General features: G+C 38.6%; 1 protein-coding gene across 2 annotated transcripts in view; it reads left to right on the top strand.

Annotated features, from left to right (window-relative positions):
* The first annotated feature begins 14395 nt into the window (after positions 1 to 14395).
* LOC111142103 (nucleoporin 107) overlaps positions 14396 to 18536 on the top strand; it is a 49175-nt gene continuing 45034 nt past the window's right edge. The window contains exons 1-4 of one of the 2 annotated variants that reach the window (XM_022495059.1): positions 14396 to 14562; positions 16310 to 16401; positions 16868 to 16954; positions 17753 to 17868. In XM_022495059.1, coding sequence (XP_022350767.1) covers positions 14555 to 14562; positions 16310 to 16401; positions 16868 to 16954; positions 17753 to 17868 — 303 coding nt within the window. In that variant the 5' untranslated portion in view covers positions 14396 to 14554. The remainder of the gene's footprint in view (positions 14563 to 16309; positions 16402 to 16867; positions 16955 to 17752; positions 17869 to 18536) is intronic. The other variant, XM_022495060.1, reaches the window with a different exon arrangement.

The raw sequence follows: 18536 nt of genomic DNA, 5'->3' as shown, positions 1-18536 counted from the left end.
TAATAATTGTGTGAAAGATAGCCCTGGGAGGAGTAATGGTAGAACCAGAGTTAACCCAGCCATTTTGTGGGCTGCTTGGGTCTGTAAGCATGAAATGACTAGGGTTGGAGCCATGGTGTGAAGGGAAACCCAAGAAATTTCATTTTTATGGAAAAAAAAGATTTTCTTTATTAGGGAGAGAGAGCGAGAGGGACAGGCAGAGGGAGAAGCAGGCTCCCCAACAGAGCAGGGAGCCTGAGGCAGGACTCTATCCCAGGACCCTGGGATCATGACCTGCGCTGAAGGCAGATGCTTAACCTATGGAGCCATCCAGGCGCCCCGCTGGAGAAATTTCTTAAAGGTATAACTGGAGAATTGGTCAAGACTTAGATGTGAGGACTGAAGGAAAGAGTGAATATTTGATTATATTAACAGGACCAAAGGGATTGAGCCCCAGTAACAGTAAAATGGAGACGCCTGCGAGGAATTGTTTTTAGTGCATGAGCAAAAGTACTTTTTTGGTGAGATAAACTTCATGTGAAGTGAATAATTTTACTGAGTATATTCTGAGAAGAGGCAGATTTTAACAGTTGAGTCTTGGAGTCATTGACATACAGGAGCCAAATGAAACCATGAAAATCCTTATTTTCATAAGGATTAAGCATGGAGAAAGTAAAATAGGAAAGCCTGGCCTACGTGGGCTGGGATTGAGAAGGGTTGGAGTGCAAAAGATTGGTATTACAAAGGGAAGGCAGCAAATAGCCTTCCATAGCCTGAGAATACAGCATCTTTGATCACAAGGAGCAAGATAATGTTCTCTACTTCTTCGTGGGGAATTGACTACTAATAGGAGAGAGTAGGATGGTTTTGGAAATACCATCCTCTAATTAGTACCAGGTCTATGGATGTCAGTGTAGTGACTAAAATGTTTCAGAGCCAATGTTGACATGCTTTTTTTCAAATTCAAACCAAAAGCAAGAGGCGTCTTTCATATACATCCCATTTAAGTATTTCTCCCCATACCTTTCAATAATATAAACATTTTTGTTCCTTTCAATGTTCTTACAAGGCACTTTGGTGTTTTAGCCACCGAAATGTGTTAGGGAGATAAACTCTTACTAACTGGGCTCTTACCTGTTGTTGATCTATTGCTATGGCTCTCTAGAAAGATATTCATATTCTAGTTGAACAGTATATATTAGTTTGTAGGGTTACTGTAACAAATTACCTCAAGTTTGGTGGCTTAAATGAACAAACTTTTTCTCACACTTCTGGAGGCCAAAAGGCCAAAATCAAAGTGTCAGCAAGGCCTTGCTCCCTAGCAGCTCTAGAAGAGAATCCGTTCCTTGCCACTGGCATTCCTTGGTGCTGGGCTACAACCATTCCAAACTCTGCTTCCATCTTCATATCTTCTCTGTGTGTATCTCCTCTCTTTGGAGGACGTTTGTGATGGCATTTAGGGCCCCCCTGGGTAATCCAGGAAAATGTTATCTCTAAGTGCTTAATTACATCCACAAAGACCCTTTTTCAAATAAAGATAACATCCCAGGTTAGGGCTTAGGACTTGGACATTATCCGGGAGCCATTATCAGCCTACTGCATGTTTTGCTAATTTTACAGTAACAAAGACCAGCATGGGTCTACTCTAGGATCACCCCCAAACATGCTGAATTGAATCAGCAAGCCTAGGGATCTCCCTTGAGAGAGCCCACCTAGGAAAAGCCCCAGGTTTGAGCTACTCTGTAGAGATTCTTTGGAGGGAAACCTAGAATCAGATGAGACTTACAGAAGTCCATAATAGGTCTATTCTGGGCTAGTTCCACAATTTCAAAACCAACATAGTACCCATGGATTACTGTTATTATCCCACTGAATTATCATCCACTTATGTGTTAGCATACATCTTGTCTACATATTTTATATTTTTCAGTGGTGACAAATTTCCCCCTTCTACTGACTTAGATTTAGAAGTGATATAAATAACGAACTTCATTTCCTTACTTTCATTTTCAGTCTTGAGGATGTTCCCTCCACCTCACCCCACCTTTAATCAGACATACATGATATGTATTAGAAGAAAAGGAGCACTTCCAAAAGCAAACAGTGTCATGATTTAGATTTTACTCAACTTCTGCACTGAATTTAACATTTACTACTTTTGGGGTTGTTTCTTGTTTTAGAAATGGGAGTGATGGACAGGCATGAATTAAATAACAAAAATTTATTTGGTTGAACAGAAGGAAGTACATTGAACATTAAAGCAAATTAGGGATTTAGTCCAATAGGTTTTTTTTTTTAATTTGTTAGCACATCTTACATTAGGGGTGAGGTTTCTGTCTGTGTAATCACTTATCGAAACTGAATTTGGACCGTCTCCAGATAAGTTTTATGCATTAATTACTTGAAGTAATGGTAGAAGGAGACAGTGACCATCTGTATGGTTTACATGTTTAAGATATAAACCTAAGGTTCCCAGAAGTTGATTTAGTCATTCTCTACTGGAACTATTTTGGAAAAAGTTGTCATTTCACTCATTCATTCCTTTGAATTTTCTGACTTCAGTAAAGCAAAGATTTTAACTGGCAGGCTTAATAGAGTCTATATGGTTAGACTAAAACACAGTATCAATTCCTGAAATACGTTTTGAGCACCTTGCAGAAGCTGGACCAGCTGGTAATTAACTATTTAGCAAACACCTAACAGCTAGCTCTTTCTTTTTCAGGAACAAAGAGAACGTTGTTAGCCATTGCCATAACACCAATTTCATTCCACCAGTGCTGTCATAGAGGATGACACCAGCGAAGGAAGTGACACCCACTACCCCCTCTTTCCACTCTGAACTAGTATAGGATATTCCTACTGCCAAGGCATTCTCACCTTCTCAGAGTGTGGCTAATGTCAGATGTAGCATTAATGATTTTGTTGTCCAAGGCCCTCTGCCAAGGCTTGTTCAAGGAGGATAAAGAGGACAAGTCTCAGGAAGTCATCCAAACAGGGTGGATGTAAAATGCCAAACTATGTCAGCCCTGGAAAGTGAAGGAAATCTGCAATGCCACCTCTTCCACCACTGGCAGAAGAGCTGCATCTCCCCAAGAGTTCCTCCCCCATAGGCTATTACATCGTAAGGAAGAGCCTTTTTTTTTTTTTGAGCTCAGTTCCTCATAAAACGCACTGAGAGAAGCAGTAAAATTGGTCACAATTGGCTCAACTGCTTTATCTCACTTTGAAAAAGAAAGATGAATGCTAGGTAGCAAAAGATTGGCAGGTCTCCTTGACCTGCACAAAATAAACTCTGAAACACCACTCTCTCTATATATATATTTTTTCAACATCTAGCCTTAAACCTAGTTTGACTATAACTCCTCTTTTCCTAAGGAAAATAATCTGTAAAACTGTAATAATTATATTTTAATTATTAACCTGTTATTACATAATAATCTATGGAACCATTCCATACATAGGCTATTTCTCTGCTTTCCTTTCCTGCTATTCTGTCAAGGTGAGAGAAGCACAAATAAAAGTTTAAGAAAGCTGTCACCCAGGTTCCCTAAAACCAATTAAAATGGGGAATGATGGAAGAACAAGAAAAACTAGCAAATGATTCTTTAATTCTTGTTTTTTGGCATAATGTTTCATGAAAGAGACCTTTTTAGATTGAAGAAGAACTCAAGAAAAGAACTCAAACTCTAATGTTGGAAGTAATAATCATTCCTTGGGTCCCCTATTATATGCCAGTCACTGCTCTAAGCACTTTACATGTTTTTATTTAGTCCTCAAAACAATGCTATACAATAGGGGTTATTAGTGTCCCCTAATACTGCTAACAGAAACATTAAATCGGTGGAATTAAATGTTCATTTTGTACACTGGAAGATGAACTTATTTTTGCTATTATTATAAGTGAGTATCTCAAGGGGCCTGGCTTGCTGAGTTGGTGGAGCCTGTGACTCTTGGATCTCAGGGTTGTAAGTTTGAGCCCCAGTTGGGTGTAGAGATTACTTAAAGTCTTAAAAAAAAAAAAGTGAATACCTCAAAAGCTCAAAAAAAGTCTGTTGGAATTATTCAGGAACTTGAGAAAGTGGCTAGATACAAGATAAGTATGCCAAAAATTAATAGCTTTAGTCTATATTCACAGTAACCACCTGGAAGTTGATATGAGGGTAAACATTTATGACAAAAACTATAAATCCCTCAAGGAATAAAGCTAATAAGGAAGAGCTATTATAAAGTCCTAATAAAGGACATAAATCAAGTTCTGAACAAATACTATATTCTTGAACGGGAAGACAATATCATAAAATAATCAATTCCCCCAAATTAATATTTTAATGTCAATAAATGATGCTGTCACAACTAGCTATCCATCTGAAGAAAATAAAAGTTCAACCCCTATATAAAACAAACTTCAGATGTTTTAAAATTTTTCAAGCTGTAGAGTAAAACAAAAATCTTAGAAGAAAATCTAAGAGACTAGACGTGTAGTCTAGAGATAAAGAAGACCTTTTAGTCAATTCAAGAAAACTATTTTAAAATTAAAATATTTTATATATTTAGGGGCGCCTGGGTGGCTCAGTGGGTTGGGCCGCTGCCTTCGGCTCAGGTCATGATCTCAGGGTCCTGGGATCGAGTCCCGCGTCGGGCTCTCTGCTCAGCAGGGAGCTTGCTTCCCTCTCTCTCTCTCTCTCTCTCTGCCTGCCTCTCCATCTACTTGTGATCTCTCTCTGTCAAATAAATAAATAAAATCTTTAAAAAAAATATTTTATATATTTAAATTATTATAAAATTAAAAATATCTATTTCTATATACCTAAAGAATATATGTACATATATACAATTTGCTTGGCAAAATATACAAAGCAGATTTGGGAAAATATAGAATATGAAGTTCTTAGAAATTGTGAAGAAACAATCCAAAGGAAAACTGGATGAAATATTATCAGGCAATTCAGAGAAGAGCAAATAAATCCAAATAGCGCATAAACATAAAAATACAAATGCTTCAACTAGAGCAGAGAAGTGCAAAGGAAAGTACCAAAGAACCCAACATATGGGCCAAATTCACTAGAGCTCACTAGAGCTAACACTCTAGTTTCAGAAAGGAGTTGAGAGAACAAGAGAGGAATCCTATATTGCTGATGGCAATGTGCATTGTAGAGCCCTTGGGTAAACCAAAATTTTAATTTGCTATCTGCTAATATCTGTTAAAATTGGAAGCAGGTATATTTGACCCAGCTATCCTGTTCCTGATAGCTACAACAAAAATGTGAAAGGGTATATACACAAGACTACTACCACACACTGCTGAAGAAAAAAGAGAGACAGGGTGAATGACATCATCAGCGAAGAATAATCAAATAGTTTATGTTTCAGGCATAACATAGAACATTATGCAGTATTTCACACAACAAAATGAGTGTGATGTTTAATGGTTGTCTTAGAGGGATTTCTATGAGGTATCGAAAGTGGACAAAGCAAGGTACTGAAAGATACATACCCGGTTGTTAACACAGTTACCTAGGAGGAAGAGGTGAGGAAGTTAGGGGGGTCTCAGTAGGTGGGAGAAAAAAAGCAAAAATACATGAGTAAGGAAAAGAAAAAACAGGAACACAAAGATATAGGGCATCCTCACTGTCAGTAGCAGGTAAATAACAGTTTCTGGAATATAAATTTTAAAAGCTATATGAATGTCATTATTAGGTATAAAATATGAATGTAAACATGTAGGGATTATGTGCAATAATAAAAATCACTGTGCAGAGCAGTAGTAATATGAGTGACTTTTGAATGGTATTATGCTATCATTAAGTAAAAATAAGTTTAAAAAAAACATTTTTTAAAGTTTTTTGTTGTTTTTGGTTTTTGGTTTTTGGTTTTTTTTTTTGTTGTTTTTTTTTTGTTTGTTTTTTTGGTCAGAGAGAGAGCGAGTACAAGTGCTCAAGCAGGCAGAGGCAGAGAAAGAAGCAGGCTCCCTGCCAAGCAAGGAGCCCGATGCGGGACTCGATCCCAGGACTCCGGGATCATGACCCGAGCCGAAGGCAGTGGCTCAACCGACTGAGCCACCCAAGCGTCCCAAGTTTTAAAAAATTTTAAGTCATCATAACTTCATACTTAAATCAGGGGGAAAAAAATCATCATTCAAAAAGTCAAAGGAGTTTAGGGGTGCCTGGGTGACTCAGTGGGTTAAACCTCTGCCTTCGGCTCAAGTCATGATCCCAGGGTCCTGGGATGGAGCCCCCGCATTGGACTCTCTGCTTAGCGGGGAGCCTGCTTCCCTTCCTATCTCTCTGCCTGCCTCTCTGCCTACTTGTGATCTCTGTCTGTCAAATAAATAAATAAAATCTTAAAAAAAAAAAAGTCAAAGGAGTTCAGCTTTCTTTTATTACCAAAAATTCAACCTTTTTACATGGCTTACTTCAAATTAAAAAAAAAAAAAATTCAAAAATCAAACTTCAGTTGATTTTGTGAAGGACAAGGAAGCTGTACACCCCCAGACTGGCAAGCAGTGTCCTAAAGATTAAACTCACTCATTTAAAATTGCTAATAGGAAGCCAAGATGGATTTTGAAGTACAGATTTACCTAATGCCCTTTTGCAGCGCAGACTAAAACTTCCAAACAAGTTTCAAGGTCAATGTTCAAGACCAACACAGCTTTTTCTTGCATTATAGTGCACTGCTAATACTTACAGTCTATCATTTTATGCTTTTAAATGCACTTCTATTCATAGAACCTGCGTAGTTTGTTCTTATATGTCAATATATTTGTAGCTCAAAATACATTCGGAGTATTTTTAAAGTCAACTCCTGCTCTTGATTTACAAACCAGATACACTATGTTTTTGATCATTAAAATAGCACCTTGAAAACCTTGTTGCTGAAGAATGACTCATAGCAGGGCACCTGGGTGGCTCAGTTAACCGGCTGACTCTTGATTTTGCCCCAAGTCAGGATCTCAGGGTCCTGAGACTGAGCTCCAGATTCTGGGTGTGGACCCTGCTTGGGATTCTCTCTCATCCTTTCCCTCTGCTCTCCCCGCTCTAGGAAAAAAAAAAAAAAGAATAAATTCATAATGTTATGGATGCATAATGCATCCTCTGAATGATATATTTTGATAGATTCTCTAAATTAGAAAAATGTTTCTTTATAAAGAAAGATAATGGTACATATTTGGTAAACTGCCTATTCAAATTTTTAACTATTTGTTACAGTGTTTCTTAAAGTCTATCATTTAGTCAGATCATAATGTGTGTTCGTTCCCTCTGTATTCCTTCCCCCACCCTGCCCTCTTCCGTCTCACTCTGTATCTCCATCTCACTCAGCACATGCCTCCCATATTCAGCCAACACACTGAGGTCTGGACAATGACCTGCACTAGGGAAACTGGACGGAAGGCTAAATGCCCTTATCCGTGTTCTCAGCTTTATAGAAGCCGCTCCCTGGACTCTTGTGCAAACCCCAGAAAAGAGGAGAGAACACCCGTGATGTGTGAGATTGAATTTCCTGCCTTCAACCCACTAAGCCAGGCAGGATGAGGGCTCAGTCAGAACTAATACCATATAAGAAAAACAATTTAATGTGACTTTTCTTACCCAGTTGAATTTATGGGTAAGGTTCATGCTAGCTACCTTCTTTTCATAATAAAACTAAACAGAGTGTAAATCGTGCTATTTAGAGAAAACAGAACAAAGCAATGCTCTCTCCAGGGCCCTAATAAATCATTCTTCAGAAACACAAATGTGTTTGATTTACAGGATTTCTATGCCAAGCAGAGAAGTATGAGAAAACAGCAAAGTAAAATGCATAAACTGCATTGTGGTTTAGTCGGAGAATGTCCTATATCAACAGGGAATAACGATTTTAGTTTTTCAATTGCTCCCAAGATCATTTCCACTATTGATGAAGCCTGAGATGTCTGTAAGGAGGAGTCATTGCAATTGATTTATTTGTCTGGCAAACTTTTTGTCAGCAAATTCACCACTACCTTGAAAATGTCACTGACTATGCTTAAGATCCTAGAAGCCCAAACCACAATGAAACCTATATTGAGCTAACCCTTACTGTTAGAATTCTAAGAAGCAATAATATATTTATGATTTTATGTTAAAAATCTCCAGACATCGATGTTTAAATCACAATTCAGCAATAAAAGAGTAACTCAAAGCTACAAAGTTTCACATTTCATCATTCTACTTGCTCCTCAGATTGAACACAATTTAAAAGAGTAAGAGAAGCTGTAACACATAAATTATTCAAGGGTTCTTCCTGTTTTTAAGCTTCACAAGATTTAGATGATAAAGAAATCTTTTGAAGTGGTAGACAGTACCGTGAAGTATCTATCTATGATAGACTATAATATAATGAAAATAAATTTAATCGGGTTATACAAGTAAAGTTACTCTTACTTGAATATTTTTTGAGGAATTGAATCAATTGTATTGATTGGAAATGACCCACTCATTCAAGAAAAATTTGAGCACGTACTAAATGACAAAAGGTAGAGGTGAAAAAAGCAGATGTGCTCCCTACCTTCTCGGTGCTGAACAAAAGAGCCAGCATTTCTATTGAATGCTTGCTGTATGTGCTGCGTGATAATATTAGCCAATGTTTATTGACTGGATATTATATACCAGGACTGTTCTAAGCAATTTATATATGTAAACTGATTTAATCCACACAATAAATCTGTCCAATCTGTTATACAGAAGCATAGACATAATTTATCCAAGGCTCCACCAAGTTGACAGGGGAGCCAGGATTCAACCCAAGGAGTTTTTGTGTCCTGTACCACCTCTCAAATTGCAATGTGAATATCATCTAATTACCAATACAAACTGTTAAGGATAATACTCATTTTCTCAATTTTACGGAAGAGGAAACTGACTCATAGAGAGGTGAAATAACTCATTGAATGTGTACTGACCAAGATCCTACCCGCTACACTGCTCTGTTGGGAAGAAAGATCAATGTCAAGCAGGCTCAACATTTAAACTTTGACCCTGCTTGATCTTGGAGTAAAGCATTTTTCTTCAAACCAGACAGCATCACCCTTCCCCCTGCAAAAAAAAGAAAAAGAAAAAAGAAAAAGAGAAAAAAAATCATATCTGAAAAGACATAATGTACTCAGTCAATAGCTTCCCGTTATTATTACCACAACCACATCCTTGTCTAGAATCCTATCAGTGTCTCATTGTTTTTCTATTAGTTTTTCTCCTATACATGAAGTTCAAAGAACACATCTGAATCTTCGAGCGCACACAGTTTATACCTCACACTTATTTTTTTCTCCCTGACTTATGAACTTCTTTTTTATAATTTAACATTTTTTAAGATTTTATTTATTTATTTGACAGAGATCACAAGTAGGCAGAGAGAGAGAGGAAGCAGGCTCCCTGCCGAGCAGAGAGCCCGATGCGGGGCTCGATCCCAGGACCCTGGGATCATGACCTGAGCCGAAGGCAGAGGCTTTAACCCACTGAGCCACCCAGGCGCCCCTTAATTTAACATTTTATTCCATCTTTTTTTGCTTCCTGATCTGAACCAACTTTGTATCTTGCAGCAAAGCTCTGTTCTGCTTCACAACATTGATGTTTTAACTACTTTGTAATATCTCTACTGCTTATGCATAAAATGTTGGTCAGAATTTCATTCTACTTACTGAGATCTGATACATTTTGAGCAGAGAGACTAATTAAATAAAACATTATTTAGAGCTTATTTTGGTATATATATACTAAACATTGCCTTGCGCAACAATGAATATACTTAATGCCACTGAATAGCACACTTAAAAATGGCTAAAATATTATATATTATATATATGTTACCATAATTTTTTAAAAGATTCTATTTATTTGAGAAAGAGAGAGAGCATGAGCAAGGGGAGAGGGAGAAGCAGACTCCCTACAGAGCAGGGTGTGGGGCTCAATTCTAGGACCCCGGGATCATGACCTGAGCCAAAGGCAGACGCTTAACTAACTGAGCCACCCAGATGCCCCTATGTTACAAGAATTTTTAATAAATAAAGAGCTGGTTGATGTGAAGGGGGAAAAAAGAATAAAATATTGACAACCAAGCACCAATATCAATTTGTAATATGGAATAGTTTAACTTCATAATAGGTTTTAAGTAAGAGTATTTTATTTTATTTTTTAAAGATTTTATTTATTTGAGAGAGAAAGAAAGAGAACAGGAAAGGGGGAGGGAGAAGCAGAGGGAGAAGCAGACTCCCCGTTGAGCAGGGAGCCCGCCACACCACAAGACTTGATCCTGGAACTCCAGGATCGTGATCTGAGCTGAAGGCCATCGCTTAACCAACTGAGCCACCCAGACACCCCAGTAAGAGTATTTTAAGAAAATAATAACCAGATTTTATTTGGTAACTACAATAGTAATTTAGAATATTTATGTTGTCCATGTTATGACCAAATAACTACGTTTGAGTAGGTAACCTTACATGATTTTTTTTTAAATGAGTGAATGTTCCTTTTCCCCCCAATGTATATCTTCCAGGTGCAAGCACAGTGCCCAGTACATAGTAGACATTTAATAAAAAATTGTGAATGGATGAGTAAAGGCTTCTTCAGGATTAGATCCCCTGAACTGCTTTCTGTGGAGAACAAAAGGAGACTTAACAGTCAAATTTATATTATTCAGTATGAAGTTAATTATTTTGAGCTCTTGATCTAGACAGGGAAAAACGCTTCTGCTGTTACTACAACATCACAGAAGAAACAGGATCAGGACTGGTCCAATTCAATCCATGTTGCTAATGCCTCTATCACTATGTCTTGAGTTTGATGTTGCCAAATGAACTGGTAATTATTATTAGAGCAAGAATAAGATCATTTTTGGACATATATAATATGCCATACATATTATAATGCCTAGTGCTGTTCTAAGGCTTTACACATATTAACTCATTACATTTTTATAACAACCTTATGATCTAGCGCTATTATTACACCCAAAAGGAAAAACTGAGGCATGTGCTTGCACTCAACATGACATCGCTAGGAAGTGGTGGAGCTGGGATGTGACACTCAGGTAGAAGTCACATGGATTCAGAGTAAGAAAACCACTAACCAGCTGCTTACAATTTACCAAAAGAGAAATTGAGCTGAGAAGGGAAAGACTGAAAAGACGACAGCCAGAAAGAAGAACCAGGTGTAAGAATGCTTTCTTCTGAGGAAGGAAAGAAGTCAGGCAGATTATGCAACAGAGGCAAACTGACCTCACGTGCCATCTGATGCGATCGTAAGAAACACTCAACAATACCAATGTAGTATTCCTGCACCTTGTCCTTCCAAAAAAATTTTTCTTTTAAATGCTTATCATGAGAAAATAATGGGGCAAATCCAAATGGAGGAATATCCTGCAAACTTGGTCTGAGATTCTGGAAGACTATTCTAAATGAAAGTAGAACAAAGTGGACAACTATGCCTAATCCTCCATTTGATCCTGTTTGGGAGGAGGGCTGTTCTTAATAGCATTATTGAGACAATGGAGGAAACTGAATATGTTAATTATAGTTTTCTGTCAATGTTAGATGTTCTGAGTGTTTACTGTATTAGGTAGAAGAATGTCTTGTTCTTGATTCAGGAGATGCCTTCTGAAGCACTTAGGGGTGAAGTGTCAAGATGTCTACAACTAACGTTCAAATGGTTCAGGCAAAAAATAAAAAGAGCAAGCAATTGTGAGGAAATGTTAGTAATTTAGTAAACCTAAATGATTATAGGTACAGAATATATTAACCCCCGGGGTCGCCTAGGTGGCTCAGTCAGTTAAGCATCAGACAAGTCCTTGAAACAGGCAGAGTGACATTCCCCTAGGGACTCAGCTGCTTCAATGTTAATATTTTGCTAAGGGCAAAAGGCAATCTTAGCTTGACCTCCCCTCCCCCCAGGATCCTGTAAGTCTACTTTATAAAAATTCCTTTGGAACATTCCTTTATCTTTACACTGCACCCCCCCCTAACAAGATACATCTTAGGAATCATTCTCCAAGCACTTGGTCCACTAGAGAATGATTAAGTGACCTTTCCTAACATAGCTAGCCCCCTCAGGGTGCTAGAAACCTTGTTTCCAAAATACGTTGGAGGCTTGTGCTATCCCTAACCCCTTCCCAACTTGAAACTATCTAATCATTCCCTCCTCACAACCCCAGTGCAGCTTTTTCTGCCTGTGGGTTCTGTCCCTGTGCTTTAATAAAACCACCTTTTTGCACCAGAGATGTCTCAAGAATTCTTTCTTGGACGTCGGCTTTGAACCCTAACATCTTTCCAAATTGTATTGACACCTATTGTGCTGTTTTTCAGCTTTAACGTTGGTTTGAAAGTTTTCAAAATTAAAAGTTGGGGAGGGGATAAACAAGTCATGTTTTTCTTCCTCAACTGTTGGGGGTAAGGGAGAGGAAAGAGTGCTCCAGATCAGACAGTTTGGGTCTGAGTGCTCTTGGGATTGCTGTTTCTTGGTCTTTAGCTCCTGTGCAGCTGTTCCCAAGCCTTTTCTCCAGCTTCTTAACAATTCTGTGAGTTTCTGATAGGCTTCTAGTAAATTCCCTTTTGCTTAAGTTAACAATAGTGAATTTCTATCATTGAAATCAGGATCTCTAAAAGTAAAGCTAGAATATATACAATATGCACCACACAGGGAGCTTATTCCAAATAGTTTTAAAGTACTTTTTTAAAAGATTTTATTTATTGATTTGACAGAGATCACAAGTAGGTAGAGAAGCAGGCAGAGCAAGAGAGGGGAAAGCTCCCTGCCCAACGAGGAGCTCGATCCCAGGATCCTGAGATCATGACCTGAGCCGAAGGCAGAGGCTTAACCCACTGGGCCACCCAGGCACCCCTATTCCCAATAGTTTTAAAGCAGGTAATCAAGTGAATATATTTTCAAATATTTTGGGGGTAGTATGATGTTCATGCCTACTAATTAAGTGTGTCCAAAACCCTCCCTGCACTCTTCAACAAGCATTTTCTCTTTGCCTATGAACTGAACATTGGGCTAATCCTTTGCCCAAACTGCTTTTCCTTCTTATTGTATGTCTTATGGTCAGTCACTTCAAATACATTATATGAATAGAACACATTGGAATTCAATTTCCAGGGGACACATGGCAAGAATCTGAACCACTGGCTCACACTGTGAATAAATTTGCTCTAGCACTACAAAATCATTAGGACCAGATTTCACTTTCTATAAAAGAACAGGTGCACTTTTGTACAGGAATATTAGGAGACAAGAAGAGTGAGAGGGCACAAGAGCTGGACTCATCAAATAGGTTATTAAAAGAGGAGACTTTTTTAAATTTAAATTTTAGTTAGTGAACATAGTGCAAGATCGGTTTCTGGAGTAGAGTTAGGTGATTCACCACTTACATACAATACCCAGTGCTCATCACAACAAGTGCTCTCTTTAATACTCATCAACCATCTGGCCCATCCCCCACTCACCTCCCTCCAGCAACCCTCAGTTTGTTCTCTATTGTTAAGAGTCTCTTATGGTTTGTTTCTGAAAGAGGAGAATTTGAGGACTACTATGTGAAGCATACATTTGGCATCTCGTTTATCTTTGCGATAACTCTGATGGTGTTACCTCTATTCTACCTCTATGAGGGGGTAATGGTGCAAGCCTAGAGCCCAAATTCACTTTTTTCCCCAAAAATGTCATGTGATTTTAGTGGGAATCCAGTATAAGAGGCCTTCCAGTACACTACCTAGGATTGCAGCAGAATATAAACAGGTAAGGCAAAACTTGGACTTATTCCTTCAGGGCCAGAATATACTACTTTTGCCTATAGGGGTACTTTGAAATAGAGGGCAATACCATCACCCTTTATCCTTTTTTTGTATGTTTATTTCAAATTTTTATTTAAATTTAAGTTAATTGCAGTATGCTGTACTATTAGTTTCAGGAGTAGAATTTAGTGATTCATCACTTACATATCACTCTTTATGCTTTTTAGGACAGCTGACCCTTTTCTCCTCAATAGGGAAAAATATCAAGTAAAAAATAAGCGTTATGGGAAAGAATTTCAAGAACTGTAGGGGATTTACATTACAATTCAAACAAGGTGAGTACAGCGAGACTGACAGGGACCCCTGAGGTGGAGGGCAGAGTCTGCACGTCTGAATTCCCAGTCCACGGTTCCTTCTTACTAAGAATACCAGGAAATGATTGCACACATTTCCCTAGACTGTCAACATATTTCAAGTTTCCCTTTAGGATAACCTGGCGCTTGGACCACACCGGCAAATACCCGTCAAGCAAAGTGGCCGCCCAGCCTCCGCGCCGGACCCCCTCAGGCACCGCCCCCTGCCCCGCCCAGCCTGGCGCCTTTACGCTCTTCCACAGCCTTCGCGCCTGCGCAGGACGGACCTGCGGCTGTAGGCGGAAGTGGTTGCGCGTGCGCTGGAAGAGAAAGCTATTTCTTCCCTCCGTCCTCTTTTCCTCTAGGGCGGCTTTTCTAGGACATGCTTCCGGGTCAAAGGGTTTGCTTCCGGAAAGCGGGAAGGCTGAAGCGGGTTGATTAAACTGGAGTGGAGTTTGCGAGGTTCTCGTTGAAGAAGGCTGCGGCAATGGACAGGTCAGTTCAGGTGGTACTGTCTAAGCTCGGAGACTTGCCCCTCCTGCTTGTTGGTGGAACGAAATAGGCGAAACCCAACTCTCAGAGGAAGCCGTGGAGGGCCCGGGTTTTGCCTTAGGACTCCTTACCCGGACTGGGGGTCACTGTAGATGGTGGAGGAAAGGCCGCTTGGGTCGGGGTGGATATAGACGGTAATGACCGTCTCAGGGCAGCTCGGCCATCTGTTTTGTGTTTTCGTGCATTTTTCGCTCCTCGGGTGGGCGGGATAGGACGTGGCCCGGCATTCGAGATGCTGAGTGACCTGCCCGAGATCACAAAGCCAGTCAGTGACGGAACTGGGTTCTCAACTCAGACTTTCTGATTCCAAGTTCCAGCATCAGAGTTACTGAATTGAATTTTTTCAATGACCTTGACACTATGTTAGCCACGTACGACATAGGTGAGTTTTTCTGTGTTCTTGGCCACGGGGAATTGGTTGTGTAGTGGAGGAGGCATCCGAGTGTTGCAAAGTGATGTGTTTTGACTGTTCTATGAGAATAGAAAATGAGGATGCGGTTAAGTCTACCTGCCACGGGAAGTAGCAGGAAGAATTCTCAAAGGAAGTAACTTTCTAGTTAGTCTGAATAATAGTAGCCAACACTGAGTACCTTAAACGCTTTCAATATATTACTAGCTAATTTAATTTTCCCATCTTTGAGGAAAGGTACTATGATCCTCTTTTCATAGATGACACTGGGGCTAAAAGAGCTTAAGAACTTGGTCACAGTTAGGAAGCTAATAAATAGAAGAACCAAGTTGCCAACCTGGATCAATGTGTCTCCAGACTCCAGGTGGCTCTTTCTGGTGAGTTAAGTGTTCACTGGGTGGATCAAGGGGGCAAACGTAGGCCTCTGTAGAAGAAACAACATGTGTACAGGGTGCAAGAATATGAAAAGGAATGTGCTGTGTAGTCTAATGGTCATATGCAATATGTGTTTGTGTGGGGATGTTTGTTGCTGAATATAAGGCTGAACTGGTAAGTTAGGGTTAGGCTGTAAAAAGCAAAGGAAATTTGGACTTGATTCTGTAAGCTAGAGAGATTCCGTAGGCTTCAGAGCTACCAAAGGTTTTAAGTGGAGGAAAAGCATATTAGATTCTTGTCTCAAAATACAGGTCTTTTAATTCACATAATTTATGTTCTAGACCTTGGACTGAGAATGGTGGGAGATCATGGGCACTGTGACTGCAATAGTACTGAGACAAGAGACACCATTAGTGTACTCTGCGGAAAAACAACTTGAAGGATCATTTCTCTCCAAGTTACTAGAATTCTTTTTTACTTAGCCGTCATGCCAGTCCAAACAACAGAATTTTTCATAGTACCTCTGGTTTGAAACATTTTGGAAACTACAGAAGATCCTTTTAAGAGATAGTTCCTGCAGTTTTAGGGAACTCCTCAAATTAACAGAGGAAATACCTGCCTTCCTGAAGCAATTATGTGAAACGGTGTTATAGATTCCTAGTGTTGAAATCATTCCATAGGCAAATATAGTGATTACTAGAAACTCAAAGATGCCTGTGCAGGAAGAATTTGGGAGGGACTTTGAAGGATAACCAAGATTTGGAAACAGCACTGTCAACCAAAAGATCAAAGACTTGGCTCCTAGGATGATCTGTACCTTGAGTGACCCAGGGTCCTTTGCTCCAGTCATGATAAAGTTCTTTGCAAATGCTACATTCACATGAATTTAATGACACTATTTTAAAGGAGTGGCTATGGCGAGATGTCATCCCCTGTGATCCGGGAGGCAGAGGTGACTCGGACTGCACGGAAACAGAGTGCTCAAAAAAGAGTTTTAAGTATCCTTTTCATTGTAAGTGTTGTTATACAAGTTGTCATATGCTTGGAATCAGGATTATAGAATTTTCTTTTTATGAGATATACTAAAACTTGCTATTACAATAAAATGCTGTGGAATTAAATTTTTTAAGTTCCCAGATATGTTTGGTAAATGCTGAAATTCAGGGAGATTAAGATTTGTGTTACCCTGAAAATAGGACGTTCTGTTTTACTATCATATTGTAGCTTCTGCTGAGATTAGATATCCTTTTTTTAAATTAGAAATGTAAGGACCATGTGTAGTAAGTAATCCAAGACTGATATCTGCAAAATTAAATGGTAGAGGGAGTTATTTACTCTTTGCGTAGACAAAATGGTAGCTATAAAAAATATGTATTCACATATTTTATGTAGTGTAAATATGGTTAATTTGATCTTTAGTGGTATCTTTTCTATGTGGAAAACTTTTCTTAATGCTTCCTATAGTTCGGCCATCCCAAGATGAAATTTTTGCTACTACTACACCAAGAAACCAGGTTATCCCTCGGACTCCCAGTTCATTTCGACCACCTTGTAAGATTTTTTTGCCTTTAAAGCATTTAATAATAATGATGGTAGCTGTAGGTTAAGACTGAACAATACACATAATAAATGTAATCTTTGGTTACAATATCAATAATTAAGAACAAATAATAATGACTACAAGTTACTATTTGTTGAACTCTTATCATGTACAAGGTACTGTACATAAATACACAGTCACTGTAACATAATTATTATCTCTATTTTGACAAAACAAAGTGAGACTTGGACAAACTATTCAGTAAGGATAGCATGGCTGAGTAAATATGTAAGTAATGGAATCAGAATTCAAGCAGTGATTGTATACTTCAAAGCCTATGCCCTGTACACTAAATGGCCTCTTCAGAATGCTTTATAAAATTAGAATATGAAGAATCCATAGACTTAGTCATGTCCTTTTTTTTTTTTAACCACTTGGTTATGTTTTAATGAAAGCATCTCTATTTGCAGTAAAAATTTTTCCTGATGAGCTCAGTAGTACCAAAAGCTGAAACTTAGAAAAATAAGTTAAATCTTCATATCACGGAAATGTTAATATTTAAAGTATTTACTTGGTTAGAATCTATGTAATTGAAAACAAAGTTATTGGGGCCACCTGGCTGACTCAGTAGAGCATGTGACCCTTGATCTTGGGGTTATGAGTTTGAGCCCACTTTGGGTGTAGAGATTACTTAAATAAATTTTAAAAATTAAAAAAAAGACAGGTTATTTATTGTTTGTTTAATTGTTTTGTTTTCATGATCACTGTTCATGCACTTTAGGTTCTTTTTACTGACCTCTTATTTGTAGTTACTCCACCCAGCCGAAGCTCACTAAGGCATCCAGATGTTTCCTGCATTCTTGGAACAGGAGGCAGGTCTCCCCGGCTTACACAGTCTTCAGGGTTCTTGGGAAACCTATCTATGGTATGTAGAAAGCAGGGCTGAAAATTTCTCTCTTCATATAAAAGTATTGAGCTGAAAAGCCTTTAGTGAGATTTGAAGTCATAGTCATCAAAAGAGTAACTAGGTGATAGAGACTGAAATAATTTTTAGGTTAGGCTTTCAGAAAACAAACCTGAAGCATCTCATGTCACAGGTGGAAGCTGTGATGCCAAAAGCATTTAGATGTAGATAGATTGTGTTAATCTGATAGTCTGCTGATCCTAAGAAATAATTGGTGGGCTGCTGACAGCTATAAAAGCTGAGCCCTGTTTTGAAGCATAGAAGAGTCGGAAGCCAAGAGTAATGGATGAAGAGTAGCATAAGGAAGAGAGACGCTGCATTAAAGGAAAGAAAAGGGAAATGTTGGGAAAAGTACATGAGATGCTCTTCAGGAATTACTGTGGTACAGTATTGAAAATTGAATATATATTGAAATATCATATAAACTAATACAGATCGACTTGACCTAGGTGTTTAAAATATCCTCTAGAAAAAGAAAGGATTGAGACAGAAACAGAAGAGTTCTGTTGGAGTAGTAGAGTATGATGGCTAGTTTAGTGCTTAAAAACAAGATAAAAATGGTCCTTCTATGTTTGCCTCTTTGCTTATTAATAAGGCACAGGGATTTTTACACACACTTGAAATTGTCT

Source organism: Enhydra lutris, unplaced genomic scaffold (genome assembly GCF_002288905.1).
Source record: "Enhydra lutris kenyoni isolate GAN:26980312 unplaced genomic scaffold, ASM228890v2 scaffoldscaffold7, whole genome shotgun sequence".
NCBI classification, from domain to species: domain Eukaryota; kingdom Metazoa; phylum Chordata; class Mammalia; order Carnivora; family Mustelidae; genus Enhydra; species Enhydra lutris.
This window is presented reverse-complemented; position numbering and strand designations above follow the sequence as displayed.